Source organism: Panthera leo, chromosome A2 (assembly GCF_018350215.1).
Source record: "Panthera leo isolate Ple1 chromosome A2, P.leo_Ple1_pat1.1, whole genome shotgun sequence".
Taxonomy (NCBI): domain Eukaryota; kingdom Metazoa; phylum Chordata; class Mammalia; order Carnivora; family Felidae; genus Panthera; species Panthera leo.
In genome coordinates this window covers 5,317,831-5,343,600 of record NC_056680.1, presented here as the reverse complement: position 1 = coordinate 5,343,600, position 25,770 = coordinate 5,317,831, and the positions used below count along the sequence as shown (strand labels likewise).

The window sequence follows — 25,770 nt, the reverse complement described above, 5'->3', positions numbered from 1 at the left end:
GGTGTGAGGAGAAAAGGCTGAGGCGCGAGCAGGGCAGGCACATGCGGAGGGAGGGGACGGACCAGTGGTCTATGACATCACCCTCATATCACCCTGTCACCCTCATATCATCACCCTGCTGGCTGCCCCCTTCAACAGACTTCACAATGCAGGGGAAGGGAAGGGGAAGGGGATGAGCCTATCCCAGAAAGCTGCCAGGATACTCCTCTATTCTGGGGATGCCCCTCCAAAGCGGCAAGTTTGGAGAAGCAGGCTAGAGGGTGCCCAAGGAGAGACCAGCTCCCTGATCCCAGGAAGACCCAAGAGCCCAGGAAGCCCCAAGAATCCTTCTCTTGGTGCTTCCTTAGAATTTCATCTTAAAATTAATTTAATTAAAAATAGTAACCCTTATGGGGCGCCTGGGTGGCTCGGTGGGTTAAGCATCCAGCTTCGGCTCAGGTCATGATCTCTCGGTGCGTGGGTGTGAGCTGTGCTGACAGCTGGGAGCCTGCAGCTGCTTCGGATTCTGTGTCTCCTCCTCTCCCTGCCCCTTCCCGCTCATGCTCTGTCTCTGTCTCTCTCTCAAAAATAAATAAACATTAAAAAAATAAAATATTGCCTCTTAGAATATTAATCAGAAGGTGATTGGCTAGCTGGTTTGTCCTTCTGGTTTCCTAAAGGAAACAAAAGCCTGCCTGGGGTGGGGTGCAAGGAGAGGCACAGACACCCCCGTACTGTCCTTTGATTCTTCTGCTCTTTTCTACACCTGGCACAGTTTCCTTGCCCCATTCCTGTAGACCGGGAATTTGCCTCTTCAAATCGTAGCAAGATGCCACCTCCCCTTGGAAGCCTGCCCTGATTTCCCCTCCCTCTCTCTACCACATGGTGATGGTGATGAAGAGGTGTCTGTCTTCTCTCCAGGGGCGACTTCTGCTTCCCCTCAGTGGGAGGGGTCTCTGTGGGATCCAAAAAGGGAGCTCTCAGTAAGATAAACGGGACAGGGCAGAATCAGGGAATTTCTTTCCTTTTTTAAGGCTGAATAATATTCCATTGTGTGTATACACCCCATTTTGCTTATCCGTTCATCTGCTGATGCATTTGGATTGCTTCCATGTTTTAGTTATTGTGATTAATGCTGCTCTGAACCTAGTTGTGCAAATATCTCTTTAAGTCTCTGCTTTCAGTTCTCTGGGGTATATACCCAGAATTGGGATTGCTGGATCATAAGGTAATTCTATTTTTAATGGTAAGTATTTTACAATGTACAGATGTATCAAATCAGTGCCTTGTACAACTTAAACTCACTGCAATGTTATATGTCAGTTACATCTCAATAGAGCTGGAGGTGGGGAAGGACCCAGACCCTCAATAAATTGCTAAGTAAATGAACATTTCCAAAAACACGGATCAGACCACAAACAAAATTAAAAACTCGACCTCACTCTTGGGCCAGGATTAAACCTGGACACAACTAGGAGATGAGGCCTTCTTACTTCTATCTTCCTGTGACTTATTCAGCTCTTGTGCTGGCAATTTCTAGCATTACACACACACACACACACACACACACACACACACACACACACACACAATTGATTTGTTTTAACTAACAGATGATACTTAGCACCACCAGAAGTGGGTTTTGAGGCAACTCTCCTGATCCGTTTTGGAGCCGGCTGTCCTTATTTGAGACAATTCCTTCTTCCCCAATGCACCCCCTTCTGGATAACGTATGTGCAAGAAATGAACGCTGTCCGCATTAAATGCCAACTCCCCAGCCCCCCTCCCACCCCTGGCTGCCACCACCTACTTTCTGTCACTGTGGATGGGACTCTTCTAGGGACCTCCTATGAGTGAACGCCTACTGTATCTGTCCTGTGACTTGCTTATTTCACAGAGCACAGTGTCCTCAGAGTTCTGCTATGTTGAAGCATGTGTCAGAATATTTTGAGAGACCATGATATTATTTTCCATAGGGGCCGCACCTCTCCACATCCTTAACACTTGTTTTTGTCTCTCTCTCTTTTTTTTTTTTTTTGCTTTTTGCTTTTTAATTATAGCTACCGTAACGTATGAGGTTGTAATAGTGTTGTAAGCATCGGCATGTTAGAAAGACATGTTTAGTTCAGACAGACTGTTACATAAAGAACTGAATAGCCCATGTTCAGAGCCCAGCCTTTGGTATCCATGGTGATACAGGTGTGTGCAGAAGGGGAGCCACTTTCCATTTTTTCTGCATCACTCAACAGACCTGCAGGATGGACCCTTGAGCCCTTAAAACATACTTTGGTGAATTTAGGGTACAGCCATTGAAGACAAAAATAAACATCCCCCCCTTAAAGAATCATCATGGTGAGTGAAAGGGGTGTTAAATGATAGCTTAGAATGGGGGTCAGGTCAATTGTAACTACATCTTGCGGGTGCTGGGTTCATTTTTTTCTGATGGGGGAATAAAGGCTCAGAAAGGTGAAGTAATTTGCCCAAAGTCACACAGCTGGGATGGTGCAGGGGGCAAGATTTGAACCCAGATCTCTGAGCTACTGCAGTGACCGAAAAGTATCCTGGAAAATTGTGAGGTCTAAGATTCATCTGAAACAGTAGAAGTGGAGGCTGGAATGCATTGGCCTCAGTTTCCCCTATTGCGTCTGACACATGATAGACGCTAGATTCGTGGATACCACGGCAAACAGGACAGCGAGCATCGTGATGAGAGGCAACGAGGCAACGATGTGGTCAAGACCACCGATCTGGAGCCAGCTGCTGGGGTTTAAGGTAAGAAGGTAATAAGGCTGGAGGTAATAATGGTACTAACTTCCAAGGGCAGCGAAGTAGACGGACGAGTTATTATTTGTGAAGTGTTTAGGTCAGTGGCTGGTACGTCGTAAGCGCTACTGAGGGTTACACAAATCACACGTCTTGTGCGTGTGAGTAACCCAGAGGTGGAAACATCTGAGCAACAGCTCTGCAGGGGAATTAGGGATTAAGATGGGCATGTCTCTTGAAAAACTTTTTTTTTTTTTTTTTGCGCCCTCCCGGCTTCAGATCCGGGCCGCGGGCTTATCTGACACCTGCGTGGGCCGCGAGGCTTTCCACCTGCGTCTGCGGTCGCGGGGAGTCGAGTGGTATAGCTTCCTGCCAACAGGGGGCGCCCAAGACCACCAGCTTCTTTTTCTTTCCTGCAGCTGAGTCCTTCGTCCAGTTCACAGCCTTGGTTGCAAATTAGGATCGTCAGATGAATTAAAAAAAAAAAAAAATCTCCGTGTTCTGGCTGCCCCCCGTCCCCGACCGACTGCATCAGAGTTCTGCAGATGGGGACCAAGCATCCGTGATTGTTTAAAGCTCCCAGGAGATCTTAATGTGAAGCCAGTGGAGATCAGGTGATTTGGATGTTCAGCATTTTGAAATTCTGCTTCTCCTCCTCCTGCCCCCTCCCCTCCCCATCCTCCCGTCCTGTCCCCCCTCCCCTCCTTTTTTTTTTTTTTTTTTTTTTTTTTTAACATTCTCAAATTCTTAATTTCTCCTGACCATCAGAAAGGATGGACCGGGAGTCTGGGGTTGTGAGGAAGTTCTCTTGGATCAGCGGTTCTCATGCTTCAGTGTGTATGAGCATCTTCAGATGGGCTTGTTAAAACACAGAGTTCTGATCCTGCTCAGAGATTCTGATTCAGCAGGTCCAGCCACCCCCCCCCCCCCCCCCCCCGAATCTGCATTCCTAAGAAACTTCCAAGTAATGCTGATGCTCCTGGTTGGCCGGCTGGACTTTGAGGAGCCTTGTCTGGAGCCTTGCAGACATCTGGGAGACGAAAGGAAAACTGCTCACAAGAAAGCTTTATATAGAGATATGAATGTTATGTAGCCACGAGGAAAAAGGAACCCCTGCCGTTTGCACAGCTTGGATGACACTTGAGGGCATTACGCGAAGTAAGCAAGTCAGAGAAAGACAGACGCTGCGTGATCTCGCTTACATGTGGACTCGAACAAAGCTGAATCTGTAGAAACAGTAGAATGGTGGTTACCAGGGGCTGGGGGGTGGGGGAAAGGGTGATGTTGGTCAAAGGGTACAAACTTCTAGTTATGAGTAAGTTCTGAGGCTCTAATGTATGGTAGTCACTGTAGTTAACAATACTGTGTTACATACTTGAAAGCTGAAAAGCCAGTGCACCTGTTCTCACCACAAAAACAGTGATGACGTAAAACACCTGGTGGTAACAGTTTTGCAATTGGTAAGTGTATCTGTCATTCTACGCCTCACGCTTTACACAGCATTATCTGTCAGTTATATCTCAATAGAGCCGAAAAAGTACAGAATAAAAGACATGACTGATACAGTGTTCCTATTTGTTCTCCAGGGTTTGTAGCAAGACTGCTCAGGCCATCAGTGGCTGCTTGTCTTTGTTTATTGTGGTGGTTAATGTTCTACAACGTCACGACTCACACGGAGTTAGTGACTACTGAACTCTGGTTACCTTTTCATCAGCTAGTCAACTGATCTGTTTAAATTAGAAGGCATGCTTCTTTTTTTATTTAATTTTTTTAATGTTTACTTATTTTTGAGAGCAAGAGAGAGGGAGAACAGGGAAGGGGCAGAGAGAGAGAGGGAGACACAGAATCCGAAGCAGGTTCCAGGCTCTGAGCTGTCAGCACAGAGCCCGACGCGGGGCTCGAACCCACGAACCGTGAGAACATGACCTGAGCTGAAGTTGGGCGCTTAACTGAACCACCCAGGTGCCCCTGTGTGTTTCTGTTTAAAGATACATTCAATAGGGGCGCCTGGGTGGCGCAGTCGGTTAAGCGTCCGACTTCAGCCAGGTCACGATCTCGCGGTCCGTGAGTTCGAGCCCCGCGTCAGGCTCTGGGCTGATGGCTCGGAGCCTGGAGCCTGTTTCCGATTCTGTGTCTCCCTCTCTCTCTGCCCCTCCCCCGTTCATGCTCTGTCTCTCTCTGTCCCAAAAATAAATAAAAAACGTTGAAAAAAAATTAAAAAAAAAAGATACATTCAATATACATTATTGACCTTAGTAACACTGAACTCACAGCCAACATCACTCACTATACCTGAAGCCTGAATGAAGCTTGTCTAGCACATGCATTTTCTCTGCAAGGCACAGCACAGCCTTCTTGCACGAGGGAGCTCTAGGCAGCACTATGCTTTGGGCCAATTTAAACAGTGAAACCATGGATGGAAAGTACAAAACTGTGAAACCTGGGGCACTAAACAGACCGTGAAAAGGGCGCTTGTGTATGGTCTGAGAGCAGAACAAGAAAGCACACCATTTGCCTTGTTGGATCTCGGTGGGCAAGAAGCATGTAGGCAACTCAGATTTTTTGTTGCTCTGTGTGTGTCTGCAAATGACCGTGAAAGTCCCAGAAGTACTGAGTTTGCGATTACAAATAAATTCAAGTAGGGCTCCTGGGGGGCTCAGTCGGTGGAGCAGTGGACTCTTGGTTTCGGCTCAGGTCATGATCTCACGGTGCGTGAGTTTGAGCCCTGCATCAGGCTCTGCACTACCGGTGGGGAGCCTGCTTGGGAACTTCTCTCTCTCCCTCTCTCTCTCTCTCTCTGCCTGTCTTGTATTTCTCTCTTTCTCAAAATAAATAAACTACAAAAAAAATCAGTAGGCGGATTCTCAAATGTGGACTCTGAATAATGAGGCTTGACTGAACACACACACGTATACATATACACGTATCTACACACACATTCAAGTGCCTGTGTGTATCCACCCAACACAGGCAACAACACCACAACAAACACAACGGAAGCCGTCTGTGGATCTCTCCCCAGAGAGGATCAGGTTGCTGAGTTGAGCGTGTTGTTCACGTGGGGGAAATGCCGCTTTTGCCGGGACCCAGGCTCCCCTCTCTAGCTCTGTTGAGTGAGCAGTTCTGACCATTCTTCAGTTTGGAGGTACCACTCCCCAGCACTGCTGACCCACGTGACCTGCAGTGGGAACCAAGCGTCACAACGTCAAAAACTTCCAGGTGAATCTACTGTGTAACCCGTACTGAGAACCACTGATTAGCCAAGCAATCTTGCCATAAACCCCGGAGAACAAATGGAAACATTGTATCGATCATGCCTTTTCATTCTATATTTTTGGTGCTTGGACACCTTGGGGCCTTGCTCACCTGGGAGAGACTTCCCGCCCAGGGCTAGCTAATTCCTAGAGATGGCACACACCTTGTTTCCCAGTGTACCTTTCGTGGGCAAAGCATGCAATCCAGAGCCCATGTTCCCTTCCCCCTCCTCTGCGGGGCTTTCTTTCACACTCAGGGCCACTGTCCTCCTCCACTGACCACCCCAGAGCCAGGTACCAGACAACAAGGGACAGCCCCTGAAATTATTCAAACTAGGGGGTCCTAAGCCTGTCTCCTGCCTGACCCTGGTGCTTCTCTGAGGGGACCCCGATGGTGTGCCACAACCCCCCCCCTTGGGAACTGTGAGTAACAAGGCAGCCTTTCAATGGCGGTGCTCTCCTAACCCATTGGCCTCACATGCCCGGATCATAATAAACCTCTATCTTAAAACAGACTCCTCCCCTCAGCCTTCCACTCAGAATGTTCCGTGGTGTTTGGAGGGCCCTGCCCAGCACCCCTTGGTCACCCATGCCCGTGCTCTCTCCACCATTCCTGTGGCCCATTAAGGGCTGAGTGCCATTGTTTTCTCATGTTCTGCTGGGACAAATTTTAGATATGTGGCACCTGACTCCGCTGTAATCAACGTTCTCTGCAGTGGGAAGGAGAAGCCAGAAGGGGCTTTTGATGCAATGCCTTCGGCCCCTTGACGGGTTGTTCCTCACTGCTTGGATGGAGGAGGAGCTGGTGGGCCCAGTGGGGGGTGACGCATTCCAGGGAGGTGTTATCAGGAATCCCTGTGAGACGGGTCTGCTCCCGGCCCCAGCTCAGTGGACTGCAGAACGAGGTATGGAAGGAACCAGCAGGAGACTTGCCTTTCACCTTTGTCCCTTGCAAACAGGACGCATAACGCTACGTAGGGGCAGGTCTCGTTTCGCCAGCCTGTGGACAAAACATCGGGACGTTTCACGTCATCTTTCTGGGTGAGGTCCATCACACCGTGTGGTTTTTAGTGACACAGTCTCTCCAGGGAGGATGGGACCGGTTCTGCCATCTGTGGTTCTTCACGCAGAGCTTTTACGCAGGTGTTGCTGGTGTTGGCAGATGAGTTTTGGCCAGGTGTGCTGGCAAGAAACAGCCTTTTTCTGTTTATGGTTTTGTTTTTTAATCCGAAGCTTTCACATTTATGTAAATGTCTCAAAACTTTCTTTAAAAGAATATTTAGTTTTGAGAGGGAGACAGAGCATGAGCAGGGGAGGGGCGGAGAGAGAGAGAGAGAGAGAGAGAGAGAGAGAGAGACAGAATCTGAAGTAGGCTCCAGGCTCCGAGCCATCAGCACAGAGCCCGACGCGGGGCTCGAACTCACGAACCGTGAGATCATGACCTGAGCTGAAGTCGGATGCTTAACCGACTGAGTCACCCGGGCATCCCATAGGGTACATTCTTTTTGTTTATTCTGCTGAGCAATTTTTTTTTCTTTACAAAATTCTATTTAAATTCAAGTTAGTTAATATATAACGTTGTATTGGTTTCAGGAGTAGAATTCAGTGGTTCATCGCTTACATACAACACCCAGTGCGCATCACAATTGCCCTCCTCAATGCCCATCAGCCATTTAATCCACCTGCCCTCCAGCAACCCTCAGTTTGTTCTCTATAGTTAAGAGTCTCTTGTGGTTTGCCTCCCCCTCTGTTTTTATCTTATTTCTCCTTCCCTTCCCCTATGTTTTGTTTCTTAAATTCCACATACGAGTGAGCAATTTTGAATCTTGAAATTCACAAGTTTCATTCAGGAAACACTTCTTGTCCCATATTTCCATACTTCTGAAATGCCTACTGTTTTGATGTTGGGCCATCTGGATTGATTCTCTGATTTACTATTTCTTTACTGTTTTTCTCTGCGTCTTTTTGTTCTTTTGTGTGTGTGTGTGTGTTTTTTTTTTGTTCTTTTGTGGTGTTTTCCTATACTATATATATATATATATATATATATATATATATATATACACACATATATATATATATACACACACACACCCCATATATATATATATATATATATATATATATATATATATATATATTTTTTTTTTTTTTTTTTTTAATAATTTTGTGAGAGAGAGAGAGAACAGGGGTAGAGAGAGAATTCCAAGCAGGCATCATGCTCAGCACGGAGATCCCATGTGGGGTTCCATCCTGTGACCCTGGGATCATGACCTGAGCTGAGTTGGATGTTCAATAGACTGAGCACCCCCCCCCCCCCCCGCCCAGGCGCCCCCCACCCCCATTTTGTATTTTAATCCTCCTATTGAGTTTTTTCATTTCTCATATCATTAAAAAAAATTCTAACATCTTTTTCTTTAAAGAAAAAAAATTTTTTTTTCATATATACAGTCTTTTTAGTTACACCTCTGGGTTCTAGCCAGTTATAGCTCTAATGTTACTAAGAGTTTCTTTTTGATTTCTTCCCTCAGTCTGTTTCCTCTAAAGTGCTTTCAGTTTCAATATGACTGTTGTGTGGTCTCTGTCCCTTGATACTGTTTGGTTAATTGGGTAAAACAGTGTTTGCAAGCTCTGTGCACATGAGTTAGTCTCATTTACTTTGTTTCTCTATTCAGGGTGATCTGGGTGGGTTATTTCCTTGAAGCTTCCTTAATGGTAGATGTGTTGTCGTTGTTAGGTGTTTGTGTTTTTTTTTTTTTTTTTTTGTTTTGTTTGTTTTGTTTTGTTTTGGACTGGTTGATTCCCAGAAAAGACTCTCTCACAGAAGCCAGTTCTTTGGGTAGCTACCCCGAATGTTGGGTGAATACTCCAATTCTTTCCCTGCACAGGCAGCTAGGACTTGGGTTGTGTGTTCCACTTGCTCTGTGTTGAGGTAGGTCAAGGTCTGCAGCCAGTGAGGACATACTTGTCCAAATCCTCACCTTTGTTCTCAGTGGCTCTGGATCTGGGCCACCTTCCCACCAGTGCTCAGACTCAGACATAACAGAAATCAGTCCCTCAGGCAGCCCCCTTCAAATTTTAGATTATAGCCCAGTCATTTCCTTCCCTCCTCAAGGATCAGAGGGCGGCTGGGGGGCTTCCTCCTGATTGTGTGGTGCTGTGGTCGGGGAGAGATTATGGTGAGAAGGTGCCAGGTACTTTCCTGCTGGCTTCGATGCAACCGGTCTCATGTTTGAGGGGGTGCAGGAGCCCCTCAAGTAGTGTCTGAACTTTTCACAAAGGGACTCAATCCATGTGTGGTTGTGTCCCCGTGGGAAAGGAAGTCTGAGGCTCCCCATTCTGCCTGCCATCTTGCTGATGTTCTAGCTAATCTCCTCTGGTATAAGGACCCAGGTCTTATTGAATTAGGGCCTGCCCTAATGGTCTCATTTCAATTTAATTAGTCATTTAAAGACCTTATCTCTAAAGACAATCATGTTCCGATGTGGGGGGGGGGGGGGGTGGTTTAGAATTTCCACATATGAATTTTAAGGGGATATGATTCAGCCTGTAACAATGCTACAACATGGATGGGCCTCAAAAATATTATGCTGAGCAAAAGAATTCAGATGCAAAAGGTCACCGATTGTATGATTCTATTAATATGGAATATCCACAATAGGTAAAATCTGTGGATACAGACAGCAGTCTGGGGTTAATGGGAGTGACTGTTTCATGAGCATGGGGTCTCCTTGGGAGGACAAAAATGTTTTGGAACTAGATCAAGGTGATGGGTGCACAGCACTGTGAATGTACTAAGTCCCGCCGAATTGTACTCTTTAAAAGTATTAATTGTGTGCTTATGTGAGTTTCATCTCAATAAAAGAAGTGTGTGTGTGTTTATGTGCATATAAAGAGAGAAGAAATGGTGAGAGATATATGGATGTGCTTTTCTGCACATTTAAAAATTTTCAGGTAAAAAGTTAGAAAAACTGAGAAAAGACTTGCTGTTTCATAATTATTTTCTAGCGATTTCCATAATCTTAGGCTTATCTCCTCCAAAGAAAAAGGTGATGATGGCTTGTCAACATAAAAGGGCAAATTACTTTAAGCATGGCTCCTTCCTTCCTTCCCTCCCTCACTCCTTTCTTCCTTCCTTCTTCCTTCCTTCCTCCCTTCCCCCTTCCCTCCCTCCTTCCTTCCTTCCCTCCTTCCTTCTTACCCTCATTCCTTCTTTCCCTCCTTCCTTCCCTCCCTCCTTCCTTCCCTCCCTCCTTCCTTTCTCCTTCCTTCTTTCTTTCCTTCCTCCTTCCTTCCTCCCCCTCCTTCCTTCCTCCCTTCCCTCCTTCCTTCCTTCCCTCCCTCCTTCCTTCCCTCCTTCTCTCCCTCCCTCCCTCCTTCCTTCCTTCCCTCCTCCTTCCCTCCCTCCCTCCCTCTTCCTTCCCTCCTTCCTTCCCTCCCTACTTCCTTCTTTCCCTCCTTCCTTCTTTCCCTCCCTCCTTCCCTTCCTTCCTTCCTTCCCTCCCTCCTTCCTTCCTTCTCTCCTTCTCTCTCTCCCTCCCTCCCTCCTTCCTTTCTTCCCTTCCTCCTTCCTTCCCTCCTTCCTTCCTCCCTCCTTCCTTCCTTCCTTCTCTCCTTCCTTCTTTCCCTCCTTCCTTCTTTCCCTCCCTCCTTCCTTCCTTCCCTCCCTCCTTCCTTCCTTCCCTCCCTCCTTCCTTCCCTCCTTCTCTCCCTCCCTCCTTCCTTTCTTCCCTTCCTCCTTCCTTCCCTCCTTCCTTCCCTCCCTCCTTCCTTCCTTCCCTCCTTCCTTCTTTCCCTCCTTCCTTCTTTCCCTCCCTCCTTCCTTCCCTCCCTCCTTCCTTCCTTCCCTCCTTCTCCTCCTTCCTTCCCTCCCTCCTTCCTTCCTTCCCTCCTTCCTTCTTTCCCTCCTTCCTTCTTTTCCTCCCTCCTTCCTTCCCTCCCTCCTTCCTTCCTTCCTTTCCTCCCTCCTTCCTTCCTTCCTTCCTTTCCTCCCTCCTTCCTTCCTTCCTTTCCTCCCTCCTTCCTTCCTTCCTTTCCTCCCTCCTTCCTTCCTTCCCTCCTTCTCTCTCTCCCTCACTCCTTCCTTCCTTTATTCCTTCCTTCCTTCCCTCCCTCTTTCCTTCCTTTATTCCTTCCTTCCTTCCCTCCCTCCTTCCTTCCCTCCTTCTCTCCCTCCCTCCTTCCTTCCTTTATTCCTTCCTTCCTTCCCTCCTTCCTTCCTTCCCTCCTTCCTTCCTTCCCTCCTTCCTTCCTTCCCTCCTTCCTTCCTTCCCTCCTTCCTTCCTTCCCTCCTTCTCTCTCTCCCTCCCTCCCTCCTTCCTTCCCTCCTTCTCTCTCTCCCTCCCTCCCTCCTTCATTCCTTCCCTCCTTCCCTCCCTCCCTCCTTCCTTCCTCCCTCCCTCCCTCCCTCCCTCCTTCCTTCCCTCCCTCCTTCCTTCCTTCCTTTCCTCCCTCCTTCCTTCCTTCCTTTCCTCCCTCCTTCCTTCCTTCCTTCCTTTCCTCCCTCCTTCCTTCCTTCCCTCCTTCTCTCTCTCCCTCACTCCTTCCTTCCTTTATTCCTTCCTTCCTTCCCTCCCTCTTTCCTTCCTTTATTCCTTCCTTCCTTCCCTCCCTCCTTCCTTCCCTCCTTCTCTCCCTCCCTCCTTCCTTCCTTTATTCCTTCCTTCCTTCCCTCCTTCCTTCCTTCCCTCCTTCCTTCCTTCCCTCCTTCCTTCCTTCCCTCCTTCCTTCCTTCCCTCCTTCTCTCTCTCCCTCCCTCCCTCCCTCCTTCCTTCCCTCCTTCTCTCTCTCCCTCCCTCCCTCCTTCATTCCTTCCCTCCTTCCCTCCCTCCCTCCTTCCTTCCTTCCTTCCTTCCTTCCTCCCTCCCTCCCTCCCTCCCTCCTTCCTTCCCTCCTTCCCTCCCTCCCTCCCTCCTTCCTTCCCTCCTTCCCTCCCTCCCTCCCTCCTTCCTTCCCTCCTTCCCTCCCTCCCTCCCTCCTTCCTTCCTTCCTTTTTCCTTCCTTCCTTCCTTCCTTCCTTCCTTCCTTCCTTCCTTCCTTCCTTCCTTCCTTCCTTCCATCCACTCTTGATGCAGTTCAACATGCTAGGCATTGAGGATTCAAGACCCACTCCCCACTACTCCATATCTTGATTTCTCTTCCCCAAATCCTGTCTGTTCCAGCCCTTCCTGTTCCATAAACATCCATGTGTCCATGTGCTTTGGGTACCAGTGACACAGAAACGAGTAGTCGCAGGAGTCTTGCTGTCAAGGAACTCATGGTCTGTGGCAGTGTTACTCCAAGTGTAGCCCATGAACTGATAGTGGCCCTTGAGGAAAACAGGACCTTGAAACAGACTGTAAATGAACAATACAACTATGATTTAGTTCAGCTGGCATTTCTTCCAGAGGAAGATGTTCTCAGTTAAGGGAGCAGTGTGTTGAATAACTTTCTGGTGCAAACTCCTTGTCTCCATACAGACTGTCACAACTGCTTTGAGTACCGGTCTAGTATCTGCTTGGAAAAATTTCATGGCGAATGTCAAATCCAATTTGTAAGGGCTGACTGTTTGGCGTGCCAAGTTGGGAAGCTCCATCCAGGCTCAGAAGTAGACAGCCATGAGGCCAATTACTAATGCCTGCCTTGGGCTTGGATGTACGGCAGGTGGCACAGCACAAGGAATTGGCTGGTAGTTGCCTGCTATATATCAAGTCCTTAACCCAGGTCACTCATTCCTGCTTCTATCCTGATTCCACTAGTTTCCATCTTTCTGACTCAGCTTTGGTTTGAGCAACACTCCCGGTCACTCACTTGGCCTCGGGAGGCTTGTCTGTGACTTCCTGCACTGGGCATCCCTGCCTAAGGTAGCTTGGCTCTCTGGGCTCTCCCTTTCTCTTGGCTCAGCTGTGGATACACAATAAGCTCACAGGCACTAGAACCATCTGTCTTTGGATCATTGCATCTCCTGAGTCTTGGAGGCCCCTAGAGGAGGAAATGCCTCCACCCAGGGAAGTTGCCTCTTGGGCGTTTTACCACCATAGCTGCCTCATTATTTAACTCAGAAGAAACCTCCTGGACATGAAAAAGAAATTTTTTTTTTTTCGAGCATGGAATCCATTTGCAGCAATGGATTCCTCATCTACTCCTCCTGGTTAGACCCAAACAAAAAACTTGGACATCTGTTACATCCATTTACTGACATCAGTGCTACCCATCCTTTCTGTAGTTGAGAGATGAGTATTTTTCCACAGCCTCCAGGGACAAAATATCAAGGGCTCTAGGCTCCCACTGCAACTAATTTCCTCTCTCGCAGATAGGGGTTTCTGATGCGACAGGTCTCCATGGAGTCCCCACCCCCAGATTATGACATCTATTCCCCAGATGATGATGTCTGTTTCTGCATAGACAGGCAGCACTGGTTGATGCTGGAATCGAGGGAGATTTTATCAGGGGCTATCCTAGAATGAGAGGTGTTGACATGCTTATGGGGTATTGAGAAAGGTCCTTCATGCCACATGCAGACCCTGCTGGGTGGGGGGCAAGAACTTGGAGCCCAGGCTTGTGGGGATGTTGAAGCTCCAGGCATGATTTAGAGATTAGACATTGGTGGCAGGATGGATCTGAAGAGCTGCTGATATTGTTTTCCGTAGACATGTTGGGTTGACGGGTATTGGATGGAAGGATGAGTTCTTGTCCACCTCTTTGACTTTTGCCAACCCGCAGGAAGTTGTTATACTGAGTGTTTATTCTTTCCTTGTCTGTCTTCACTGCTATGAACCCAAGGTGGCCAGGCCTCTAGATGGCAGAAGGTGATCCATGTGGATGTTCAATCCATGTTGAAGGTCATCTCGTGTTGACTTTCCATAAAAGCTGTTGGAAGCAGCCAGACATGGGCCCCTGACCTTGGTCAGAACCACCCGTCTGGCATGGGTTGGGGGCACCCTCAGCTTCCCTCCTGAGGACTGGCCATCCACAGCAGGGATCCTCCCCAAAGGAGTTCTCAGTTCTGACTTCCTGGATGCAAGAGCTGAGCATCGACTGCAAGAAAGAAACCACTTCCAGGGATGTGCTGATTCCAAATCCTAGCCGGCCCTCTCAGTAGCTGTGTGACTTTCGGTAAGTCACGTCCCCTTCCTCAACCCATGTATTGGTAGCATTAGTTCCAACAAAAATATCGCTTCCCTTACAGGATGGATACACTCAACAAGTATTTATTGAGCGAGCTCTGCTGTGGATCCTTGAGCTGGTGTAATCGAATGTGAGGATAAACAGACAATGTAAATGGCAGGGTCCTGCAAATTGCATTTGAGTAGCTAGGTTACCAAGGGCCCAGATCATGTCTAGTCATGGTGGGGATATGGGAAGTTGTATGGGCAACAGGAAGGTGAATAATGTCAGTGTCTTTTCCTTGGTCTCTTGGCGTCAGCAAAGAGACCCCCCCCCCCCCCGACCCACATTTTGGCACTACTGAGGACAGTGGGGAAAGGAAGTGGTGAAGGAGCATCTTGGAAACTTGCCCAAAGGGCTTCTCTTCAAGCCAGAAGAAAAGTACTGATTTAGGAGTCCCAGGTGATCCAGCCCAGATTTGAGTGAGTCGTGGCTACCTCTGCCCACCCCTGCCTGTCTCGCTTGCAGGGCAGAGGCTGGGTGGATGGCAATCTTCTTCAGGAAGAGGTCTTGAGGGGAAAGAGTTTGTCAAAAGCTCAGGACACAAGGGGATCACAACCAGAATCTCCAGCCACCAAGATACCAAAAACCCAGGAATTGTTTGCATAACAGGGGGGAACATCTGGGCACCCTCGAAGGAAAGGCTCGTTTGGGGGCACACAGGACTGAGTATGTAAATATGTGTAACAAATTCTGAAATGTGTATTATGGTGTTTGGGGGAGTGTGCAGTATGCAAAGGGGAAAACAGGGACTTTGGAATCAGATTCCTATTCTGTTTAGATTTCAGCTGTTACTTCTTTGCTGGGTGGTGCTGGGCAACTCCCTACACTTCTCTGAACCCATATATGTCTTCTTGTAAAAAAAATGCAGATAAAACAATGCCTACAGGCAGGGGTCAAATTGTGATAAAATACATGTAACAAATTTACAGTTTTAACCACTTTTAAGTGTACTATTCACAGCATTAAGTACATTCATATCGTTGTGCAACCATCTCCAAGACTTGAAGATTAAAGTGTTAAGCACACAAAACACTTAACCAGATGCTTGCTAAGTGAGTCCTTAATTGGACAGTCCTTAATTGGTGTCAGTCAGTCCTTAATTGGTGTCAGTTTCTTTTAGGGCGAGTCTATGTGAATGATAGAGTGAGATCAGGTTCATTTGGACATTTAAATAGCCCTTGACAGGAGCCTGTAGTAAAAGCTATTTCACTGGCTGGGATACTTGGTGTTTGGGGGGGGGGGGGGGTTGGTTGGCTATAAGATGGCAGAAAAATTGCAAGAATTAATTTTTTTTCTGTATGGAGTCATGGAAATAGTAAGATATTCCCAGGATTTATGCGGGGTCTGAGCTTAATCCAATTTAAGAATAAACATCTGGAAGAGGCATTGAGGAAAATGTACAGGTTACAATTATCCTGTCTTTAAGCCAGAGGTTCTCAACAAGGGGTGATTCTGCCTCCCTGAGGACATATGGAGCCAGTTTTGGTTTTCATGATGAGAGGCAGTGGTGGGGGATGCTCTTGGCATCTCGTGGGTTGAGATCCAGGGATGCTGCTAAACTTTATACAATGCACAGAACAGTTTCCCACCACAAAAAATTATCTGTCCCCAGATAACGCCACGATGGAAAAACCTTGCTGTAGGCTAATGGATCTGGGGTTGAGTAGAGTTTGGGAGACGCTGCTAAGGGGTCTTAGAGGCCAGAGAAGGGGCAGGTGGGTTTCTACACAGGACGAGGGCATCACAGAGAAGCACTAAAGAGATTGACGGAGCTGGACAGGGTCAGACCATGGAAGGAGCCACAATGTTGAGTAATAATAACAATCAGCCAACACTGAGAAGGTTTTATGTGTCTGGCCTTGTGCTAAGCACGCATCAACTAGCAATCTCTAATGCATTTCCTCTCTAGAGAATTAGTAATAATTCTATAACAATTATATAATTTGTAGATTTTATGTATAATTATATTTATGTAAATTATATCAATTTATATATATTTATTGAGCACTTGCCACATGTCAGACACTGAGCTCTGAACATTCATCCTTTAATCTTTACAACTGTGCTTTAACATAGATTACTGTCATCCATTTGATGGATGAAGAAACTGAGGTTAAGTAGATACCCAAGGTCGAGCCGCTACAAACTAGTTGAGCTGGGGTCCAAGCTCATTTTAATCCGACCCTTGGGTACACTCTCCTAAGCAATAATTCTGTGTGGTCTATTTCTTCTGCCTGGAACAACTTTCCTTCTTCTGGCTGCCTGTAAAACTCCTACCCGATCTTCAAAACCCAGCTCCAATGCCTCCTCTGTGAAGTCCTCTCTGACCCCACCCAAGGCAGAATTTCATCCCCTTGGTACCCAAAGCCTCACGCATGTGTCTCCATTATGTTGTTGATTAGACTATTCTGACATGATTTGATCAATGCTCACTTTCCTTCTCAAACTCTAACTTTTATAACCACAGGACTATTATCTTAACTTCCTAACATCATCAACTGACTTTGGAAAATGCTGCCAGTGAGGCAGCCCATTCCATTTTTGGTTGGATTTCACAGTTAGAAAGTTCTTTGTTAGGGTGAAGCACCCATCTGGCTTCACTAACATTCACCTCCCAGTATCAGGAGTCACTTGGTTCCCTGACACAGCATCCCTCTCATAGAAGCTCTTCAGATACTGAGGGCATCTGTCCCAAGACACTTCTCTGACTATGCCCTGTGGTGTTAGCAGTCATTTCCTCAGAACATCCTATTCACTTCCCTCAATGTACTTTCCCTCTATCACAAAGATCTTGTCCATTTATCTCCTTGTTTGTCATCAGTATCCTGATGGAGTATGTGGGGTGCAGGTAGAGGGACCTTGCCTAGGGTGCTTCACCTCTGGATATCTTATGCCCAGCTTATCTTAGGCCCAATTTTATTGAATGCATGGGTGAATGGTAGGTTGGGAGCTTGGATGTGATGGGAAAATCAGGATGTTGGATAATTAAACAGCCTTTAAGGCCTTCTGAGTGAGGATGGCAGCCTTAGGAAAAAGAGCTCCAGTGAGGCCCTCTGTAAAATCCACTTGCCCTTAAATGGCCAGTCTTGTTGATTCTCTAATCACCTGCAGTTGGGAATAGACATTCTTTTGGTCTTGCACTGTCCACTGTTGGAGTTGTGGGTGGTGCATGGGATTCCAGGGCAAGCTCGGTTTGCCCGGAGGCTTGGAGGGTGCCAGGAGAATTAAGTATTCCCAGTTTAAGTGTGTAGCTCCCTCTAATCCGTGGTCCTCTTTTTTGTCTGCCTCATTCTCCCAGGTGATATTAGACACAACCTTCTAGGCCTGGTACCTTACTTGAAATTGAGTCAGACTCTCCACAGGTCACTACTCTTCACCCAATGCAACAAAATCACCAATAACAGCTGAGCTGACTGACAACTCCTCTCCCCACCCAACTCCAGGCTGTTTGATTCCCCAACCTGCTGTCACCCATAGCCACCCTCTGTGGCTCACGCCCTCTGGAGATTCATACCCTCAGTTTGACCCAGTACAGACTCATCATTGATTTCTCTTTCCCCCGTGTTCTCATCCAGGCTCTTGGACCTAGACCTTTCTCTGTTTTCTTCCTTGGTTTATTGCTTTGGCTCCGTCACCCTCCATTTCACCACCCAGCCTTTTTGGAATCTCACCTCTGCTTTGGCCCCAGGAACATTGGAAGGAGAGGTATTGAAACATTCTACTGGAGCTGAGTTACCGTCTTTGACTTGGACTTCAATGTTTGGACCTCAAGAATCAGTGTGTCGCTCTTTACTAGGGTGTGACCAAGTATCTTGTTCAGAGACGCAAGTTGTTGCTGTCCCATCCCATGCCTGTGACAGACGTCATTCACTGATTATGGCATTTCCAACCGCTGATTCTAGCTGTGACCTTGTAATACTTCTCCAGGCAGCCACTACCAAGTGGAGGCAGTTGGCACATGGGTAGAAACTTATTTGCCATCCCCACTCAGGCATCTTGCCATTGGTATCCTTCCTACAGCAAAAGTACGTTGTGTGAAACATGGGGGATGCGAATCAGTCAGTGACCTCTGACTTCATTCTAGTGGGCCTCTTCAGTCACTCAGGTTCACGTCAGCTACTCTTCTCCCTGGTGGCTGCCACGTTTACCGTGGGCCTCCTGGGCAATACCATTCTGCTCTTCCTGATCCGCATGGACTCCCGGCTCCACACACCCATGTACTTTCTTCTCAGTCAGCTCTCTGTGTTTGATGTTGGCTTTCCCCTGGTCGCCATCCCCAAGATGGCATCCCACTTCCTGCAGGGAGAAGGTTCCATCTCCTTTGAGGGTTGTGCAGCTCAAATATTCTTCCTGACCCTGTTGGGTGTGGCTGAGGGCATCCTGTTGGCCCTGATGTCCTATGACCGTTATGTTGCTGTGTGTCACCCTCTACAGTATCCTGTGCTCATGAGGCGTCAGGTGTGCCTGCTCATGGTGGGCTCCTCCTGGCTGGCAGGTGTGCTCAATGCCTCCATTCAGACCTCCATCACTCTGCACTTCCCCTACTGTGCCTCCCGCATCGTGGACCACTTCTTCTGCGAGGTCCCAGCCCTGCTGAAGCTCTCCTGTGCAGACACCTCCGCCTACGAGTTGGCGCTGTCCACCTCTGGGGTGCTGATCCTTGTCCTTCCCCTTTCCCTCATTGCCATCTCCTATGGCCACGTGCTGGGGGCCGTTATACGCATGCGCTCTGAGGAGGCCAGAAACAAGGCCTTCACCACCTGCTCCTCGCACATCACGGTAGTGGGACTCTTTTATGGTGCTGCCGTGTTCATGTACATGGTGCCGGGTGCCTACCACAGCCCACACCAGGACAACGTGGTCTCCCTATTCTACAGCCTTGTCACTCCCACACTCAACCCCCTTATCTACAGTCTGAGAAATCGGGAGGTGCGGATGGCTTTGGTCAAAATGCTCAGCAGAGCTGGGCTCAGGCCAAAGTGATGACCACCCAGGGGGTTGCTGGCGTGATCCCAGCGGTTCTTCATTCCCCACTCCCATTTCCCCAAAGCACCAATTTGTGGTCCAGCTACCAGAGCCTTATAGTCAAGGCTAAGGGCCTGTCCAGCTTCTTCCCATCCTATGACTTGTTGGGTTCATGTTTCCTTCCATGGACTTGTGGAAAACAAAGGTAGCTGTCCCAATCACTTATAGTAGATTCTGCCTCTATTCTTTAGTACTATTTACATGAATAGAGGGCCCTGCTTTGTAAAGTTGAGATCTCCCTGTTGATAATTATATTAGTACTAATGAGCACTTGTTGACCATTTTACCTGCTAAATGAATGTTATTCTGTCCTTAACAATGGCTTTTGAGATGTAGGACTTTCATGATGTGTAAGAGAAACAAGACTCAAGAGGGAAAATAACTTACAGATGGTCACACTTCCAGAAAGTGGTAGAGCTGTGACTTGAACCCATGGTTCTCTGAGGCCAAAGACAGCCCCCAAGAGACTGTGTGACTATATGAAGCAGTGACCTCCTCATTTTTATAGGTTTAGTGTGTGTGTATGTGTGCTGGGATGGTGGTTGGGCCAGAGAATATATGGAAGACCACCAGATTCTTGAAAATGTGAGTTGCTCCTTTGAATGGTAAGGGGTGTGTGTGTGAAATTTAACAGTATTTATAAAATATTTGTTAACTTTGAGTCTTATGAAGATGTCCACTCTTGACCAGGGTCTGGTTATTTTGTCAACAAACACTTAATATTTTTTGTGGGGGGAGGGGTGCTTATTTTAACTTCTTGTGGATAAATATCCAGCTGTTAGGCAATAGTCAACTTAAAAAATATTTTAACAGGTTTATTGAGGTAAAATTGACATACAACAAGGTGGTTACATATTTAAAGTGTACAATCTGATGAGTTTTGACTTATGTATATGTGTGTACAACAATTACCACTATCGAGGCAGTGAAAGTACACATCACTCCCAATAGTTTCCTTCTGCTTCTTTGTCACTCCTTTCTCCCATCCTTTCCAAGCAGTCACTGATCTGCTTTGTCACCATAGATCAGTTTGCATTTTGTGGAGTTTCATATAAATGGAATTGCAGAGTATATACTCTGTTTTTGTGTAGCTTCTTTCACTCAACATTGTTATTCTGAGATTCATTCTTGTTGCATGTACTCTTAGTTTATCAAGTTTATCGTAGATATCAAGCAGTATCTTACTGTATGGATGCATCATATTTGCTCTTAAATATACTTTCTCCTTTATTGATGCAGCTTTTAAGCTTTCTTTTGACTGGTATTAGCATGGCATATTTTGTTCCATAATTTTACCTGTTTATGTCATTCTATTTAAAGTACATTTGAGGCGCCTGGGTCGCTTAGTCGGTGAAGTGTCCGACTTCGGCTCAGGGTCATGATCTCACAGTCCGTGAGTTCGAGCCCCGCATCGGGCTCTGTGCTGACAGCTTAGAGCCTGGAGCCTGCTTTGGATTCTGTGTCTCCTTCTTTTTCTGCACTCTCCCCTCAAAAATAAGTAAACATTAAAGTACATTTATTGTAGGCAGCATCATAGAACTGGGTCTTACTTTTTTATTCAATCTGACAATCTTTTTTATTCAAGTAGATTTCACATAATATAAAATTAGCCATTTTAAACTGTACAATTCAATGGTGTTTAATACATTCACAGTGTTGCACAACCATTGCCTCTATCTATTTCCAAAACATTTTCATCATCCCAAAAGGGGACTCCATGCCCATTAAGCATGCCCATTCCCCCCATACTCTGGCAAGCACTAATCTGCTTTCTGTCTCTATTCATTTACCTATTTTAAATGTTTCACATAAATGAAATAATGCAATATGAAGTGGGCTCTGTGCTGACAGCAGAGAGCCCCACACAGGGCTCGAACTCACGGGCTGTATCATGACCTGAACCAAAGTTAGATGTTTAACCCACTGAGCCCCCCAGTTGCCCCTATATAACCTTTTGTGTCTAAATTCTTTTACTTGGTATAATGCTTTCAAGATTCATCCATGTTGTAGTATGTATCAGCACTGCATTTCTATGGCTGAATAACACTCCACTGTATAGATATACCATATTTGATTTGTTCATTCACCCACTGATAGATATTTGGGCTATTTCCACCTTTTGGTGAGTATGAATAGTGCTGCTATGAACATTCATGTACATGCTTTTGTTTAAATATCTGTTTTTAACCCTTTTTGGTATATACCTAGGGATTGAATTGCTGGGTTATATGGTAATTTTGCATTTAACTTTTTGATGAACCACTGAACAATTTTTCACCCTTGTGAAAGTGGTTGCACCATTGTACGTTTCCACAAGGATTCCAATTTATTTACATCCTAACCAACACTTATTTTCCATTAAAAATATTTTATTTTTAATTTTTTTAATGTTTATTTATTTTTGAGAGAGAGAGCATGAGCAGGGAGAGAGGGAGACACAGAATCTGAAGCAGGCTCCAAGCTCCAAACTGTCAGCACAGAGCCTGATGAGGGGCTCAAACTCACAAACTTTGAGATGATGACCTGAGCCGAAGTTGGATGCTTAACCGACTGAGCCACGCAGGTGTCCCAAAAAAGATTTTATTTTTAAGTAATCTCTACACCCAACATGGGATCAAACTCACAACCCTGAGATCAAGAGCCATATGCTTACCAACTGGGCCAGCCAGGCACCCCTTTATTTTTCATTTTAAAATTATAGCCATCCTAGAGGGTATGAGTGTATGTTATTGTAATTTTAATTTGCATTCCCTTAATGACTAATGATATTGAACATTTTTTCATGTGCTTGTTGGCCACACACACACACACACACACACACACCTCTTCTTTGAAGAAATGTCTGTTCAAGTCTTTTGTCCATTTTAAAAAAAAGTTTATTATTTATTTTGAGAAAGAGCAAGACTATGAGTGGTGGCGGGGTGGGGGCAGACAGAGAGGAGAGAGTGCAAATCCCAAGTAGGCTCCACACTGTCAGCACAGAGTCCAATGTGGGGCTCAATCCCATGAACTGTGAGATCATGACCTGAGCCAAAGTTGGACACTTAACTGACTGAGCCTCCCAGGCGCCTCTCAAGTCTTTTGCCCATTTTAAACATCTATATCTATCTATCTATCTATCTATCTATCTATCTATCTATCTATCATCTATCTATCATCAAGTTAGCTAACATACAGTGTATACGGTGTGCTCTTGGCTTCAGGAGTAGATTCCCATGATTCATCACTTACATACAACACCCAGTGCCTATCCCAACAAGTGCCCTCTTCAAAGCTCATCACCCATTTTCCCCTCCCCCCACAGATCCCCCCATCAACCCTCAGTTTGTTCTCTATATTTAAGAGTCTCTTATGGTTTGCCTTGCTCTCCGTAACTATTTTTTTCCCTTCCCTTCCCCTATGGTCTTCTGTTAAGTTTCTCACATTCCACATATGAGTAAAAACATATGATGTCTTTCTCTGGATGACTTATTTCACTTAGCATAGTATCTTCCAGTTCCATCCATGTTGCTGCAAATGGCAAGACTTCATTCTTTTTCATTGCATTCTGTATTCTGTTGTATATATAAACCACATCTTCTTTATCCATTCATCAGTTGGACATTTGGGCTCATTACATAATTTCGCTATTGTTGATAGTGCTGCCATAAACACTGGGATACATGTGCCCCTATGAATCAGCACTCCTGTATCCTTTGGATAAATTCCTAGTAGTGCTATTTCTGGGTTGTAGGATAATTCTATTTTTAATTTTTTGAGGAACCTCCACACTGTTTTCCAGAGTGGCTGTACCAGTTTGCATTCCCACCAACAGTGCAAGAGGGTTCCCCTTTCTCCACATCCTCGCCAACATGTGTTGTTGCCTGAGTTGTTAATTTTAGCCACTCCAACCAGTATGAGGTGGTATCTCATTGGGGTTTTGATTTATATTTCCCTGATGATGAGTGATGTTGAGCATTTTTTCATGTGTCTGTTAGCCATCTGGATGTCTTCTTTGGAAAAGTGTCTATTCATGTCTTCTGCCCATTTCTTCACTGGATTACTTGTTTTTTGGGTGTTGAGTTTGGTAAATTCTTTATATATTTTGGATACTAACCCTTTATCCGACATGTCATTTGCAAATATCTTCTCCCATTCCGTTGGTTGCCTTTTAGTTTTGTTGATTGTTTCCTTTGCTGTGCAGAAGCTTTTTATCTTGATGAGGTCCCCATAGTACATTTTTGCTTTTATTTCCCTTGCCTCTGGAGATGTGTTGAGTAAGAAATTGCTGAGGCTGAGGTCAGAGAGGTTGTTGCCTGTTTTCTCCTCTAGGATTTCCTAGAGGAGATGGTTTCCTGTCTCACATTTCAGTTTTTCATCCATTTCGAGTTTCTTTTGTGTATGGTGTAAGAAAGTGGTCCAGGTTCATTCTTCTGCATGTTGCTGTCCAGTTTTCCCAGCATCACTTGCTGAAAGGACTGTCCTTATTCCATTGAATATTCTTTTCTGCTTTGTCAAAGATTAGATGGCCATACATTTGTGGGTCCCATTCTGGTTTATCTATTCTATTTTATTCCATTGGTCTATGTGTCTGTTTTTGTGCCAATACCATAGTGTCTTGATGATTACAGCTTTGTAATACAGACTAAAGTCTGGGATTGTGATGGCTCCTGCTTCGGTTTTCTTTTTCAACATTACTTTGGTTATTCAGGGTGTTTTCTGGTTCCATATAAATTTTCGGATTGTTTGTTCTAGCTCTGTGAAGAATGCTAGTGTTATTTTGATAGGGATTGCATTGAGTGTGTAGATTGCTTTGGGGAGTATCGACATTTTAACAATATTTGTTCTTCCAATCCATGAGCATGGATTTTTTTCCCCCATTTCTTTGCGTCTTCTTCAATTTCTTTCATAAGTTTTCTATAGTTTTCAGCATAGTTTTTACCTCTTTGGTTAGGTTTATTCCTAGGTATTTTATGGTTCTTGGCTTTTTCCCATTTTTAAATTGGGTTGTCTGATTTTTGTGGTTGAGTTGTAAGAATTCTTATTATACTCTGATACTAGACCCTTTTATGCTTTACAGATAGTTCCTTCAATTTTATAGGTGGTCTTTTCACACTCTTGATAGTGTTGTTTGCACAAAAGTTCTCAATTTTGATGAAGTCCTAGTTATCTATTTTTTGTTGTTGTTGCTTGTCCTTTTGTTGTCATATCTAAGACGTAAGCAAATATTTGTATAAGGTGTGAAGGAGGGGGTCTAACTTCATCTTTTTATTACTTATTTTTATTTTTGTTTTTTAAATTTTATTTTAGGGAGGGAAAGAGAGTGCAAGCGGGGGAGGGGGCAGAGGGAGAGAGAGCGAAACAAAGAATCTTAAACAGACTCCATGCTCAGTGCAGAGCCTGATGCGGGGCTTGATCCCATGACCCTGGGATCATGACCTGAGCTAGAATCAAGAGTTGGAAGCTCAACCGACCGAGCCACTCAGTCTCCTCTCACTTCATCCTTTTAAATGTAGGTATCCAGTTGTGTTAGTGCGTCTCTTTTTTTTTTACAGCTTTATTGAGATGAAATTGACATACAGCAGTGTGTAAGTATAAGGTATACAGTATGTTGATTTGATACTCATATATACTGCAAAATGATGACCAAAATAAGGTTAGTGAACAGCTCCATCAAATCATATAATTATTTTTTCTGGTATGTCGTGACGATATTAGAGAGTCACTCTCTCAGCAACTTCAAAGTATCTAATACAGTATTGTTAACTGTAGTCTCCATGCTCTACGTTAGATTCCCAGAAGGTATTCATCCTTCCCAAAGTTTGTATCCTTTGGCCCAAAGGGTACAATGAGGAGTCATTTCCCCACTCTCAACCCCTGGGAACCACCATTCCATCCTGTTTCTATGAAATTGACTTAAAAAAAGGTTTCACATATAAGTAATACCATTCAGTATTTATCCTCCCTGTCTGCCTTATTTCCCTTAGCAAAATGCCCTCCAGGTTCATCCATGCTGTCACAAATGGCAGGATTACATTTTTTATGGCTAAGTAATGTTCCATTATATGTACATATATTCACACCACATCCTCTATATCCATTCATCCATAGGAGGACTTTTAGGTTATCTCCATATCTTGGCTATTGTGAATAAGACTTCAATGAACAGAATAACTTTTCAAGACATTTATTTCAATTCTGTTAAGGCCTAGTTAATGATTTTCGGGCAGATAGAATTTAACTTCTCATTGACAACATGTCCAGACACTGGACAAAGTTTGACTTTATTGAGCACCAGGGACCACACTCCTACCTCCTTGAAATTCTGCTTCTCCAAGGGACGGACTTCATCTTGGATTCTGTATGTTCCCAAACAAGTATGTAGGGACAAAAGGAGCACGGCCATCCCCCAGAGTGGCCAGTGTTTCCTGAAAATCTTCTCTTTCTGCACTTTATTCTAGACTTTGAAAGCCCAACCACCCATTGACTTCGTTCAGCTTATTTTGTTCCAGAGTCTATTTGCTGGGGCTGCAAAGATGAGCCAGTCACAGTCACTACCCTCACCAATACCACTGTCAAGCAAGACCACTAAAGTGTTTCCTCCTTCCTTTACCCTTTTTAG

At 45.5% G+C, this 25,770-nt stretch overlaps 1 protein-coding gene and 1 long non-coding RNA gene across 2 annotated transcripts in view; both read left to right on the top strand.

The window, feature by feature from the left end:
- The first annotated feature begins 13,246 nt into the window (after positions 1-13,246).
- Positions 13,247-25,770, top strand: part of LOC122213859 — a 24,321-nt gene continuing 11,797 nt past the window's right edge. Inside the window, exon 1 of the long non-coding RNA XR_006199658.1 lies at positions 13,247-14,090. This is a non-coding gene — a long non-coding RNA (uncharacterized LOC122213859). The remainder of the gene's footprint in view (positions 14,091-25,770) is intronic.
- On the top strand, positions 17,822-19,127 carry LOC122213857 (olfactory receptor 2Z1). The gene has a single exon (XM_042928202.1). It carries the CDS (start codon positions 18,186-18,188, stop codon positions 19,125-19,127), a length of 942 nt encoding a protein of 313 aa, XP_042784136.1. The 5' UTR covers positions 17,822-18,185.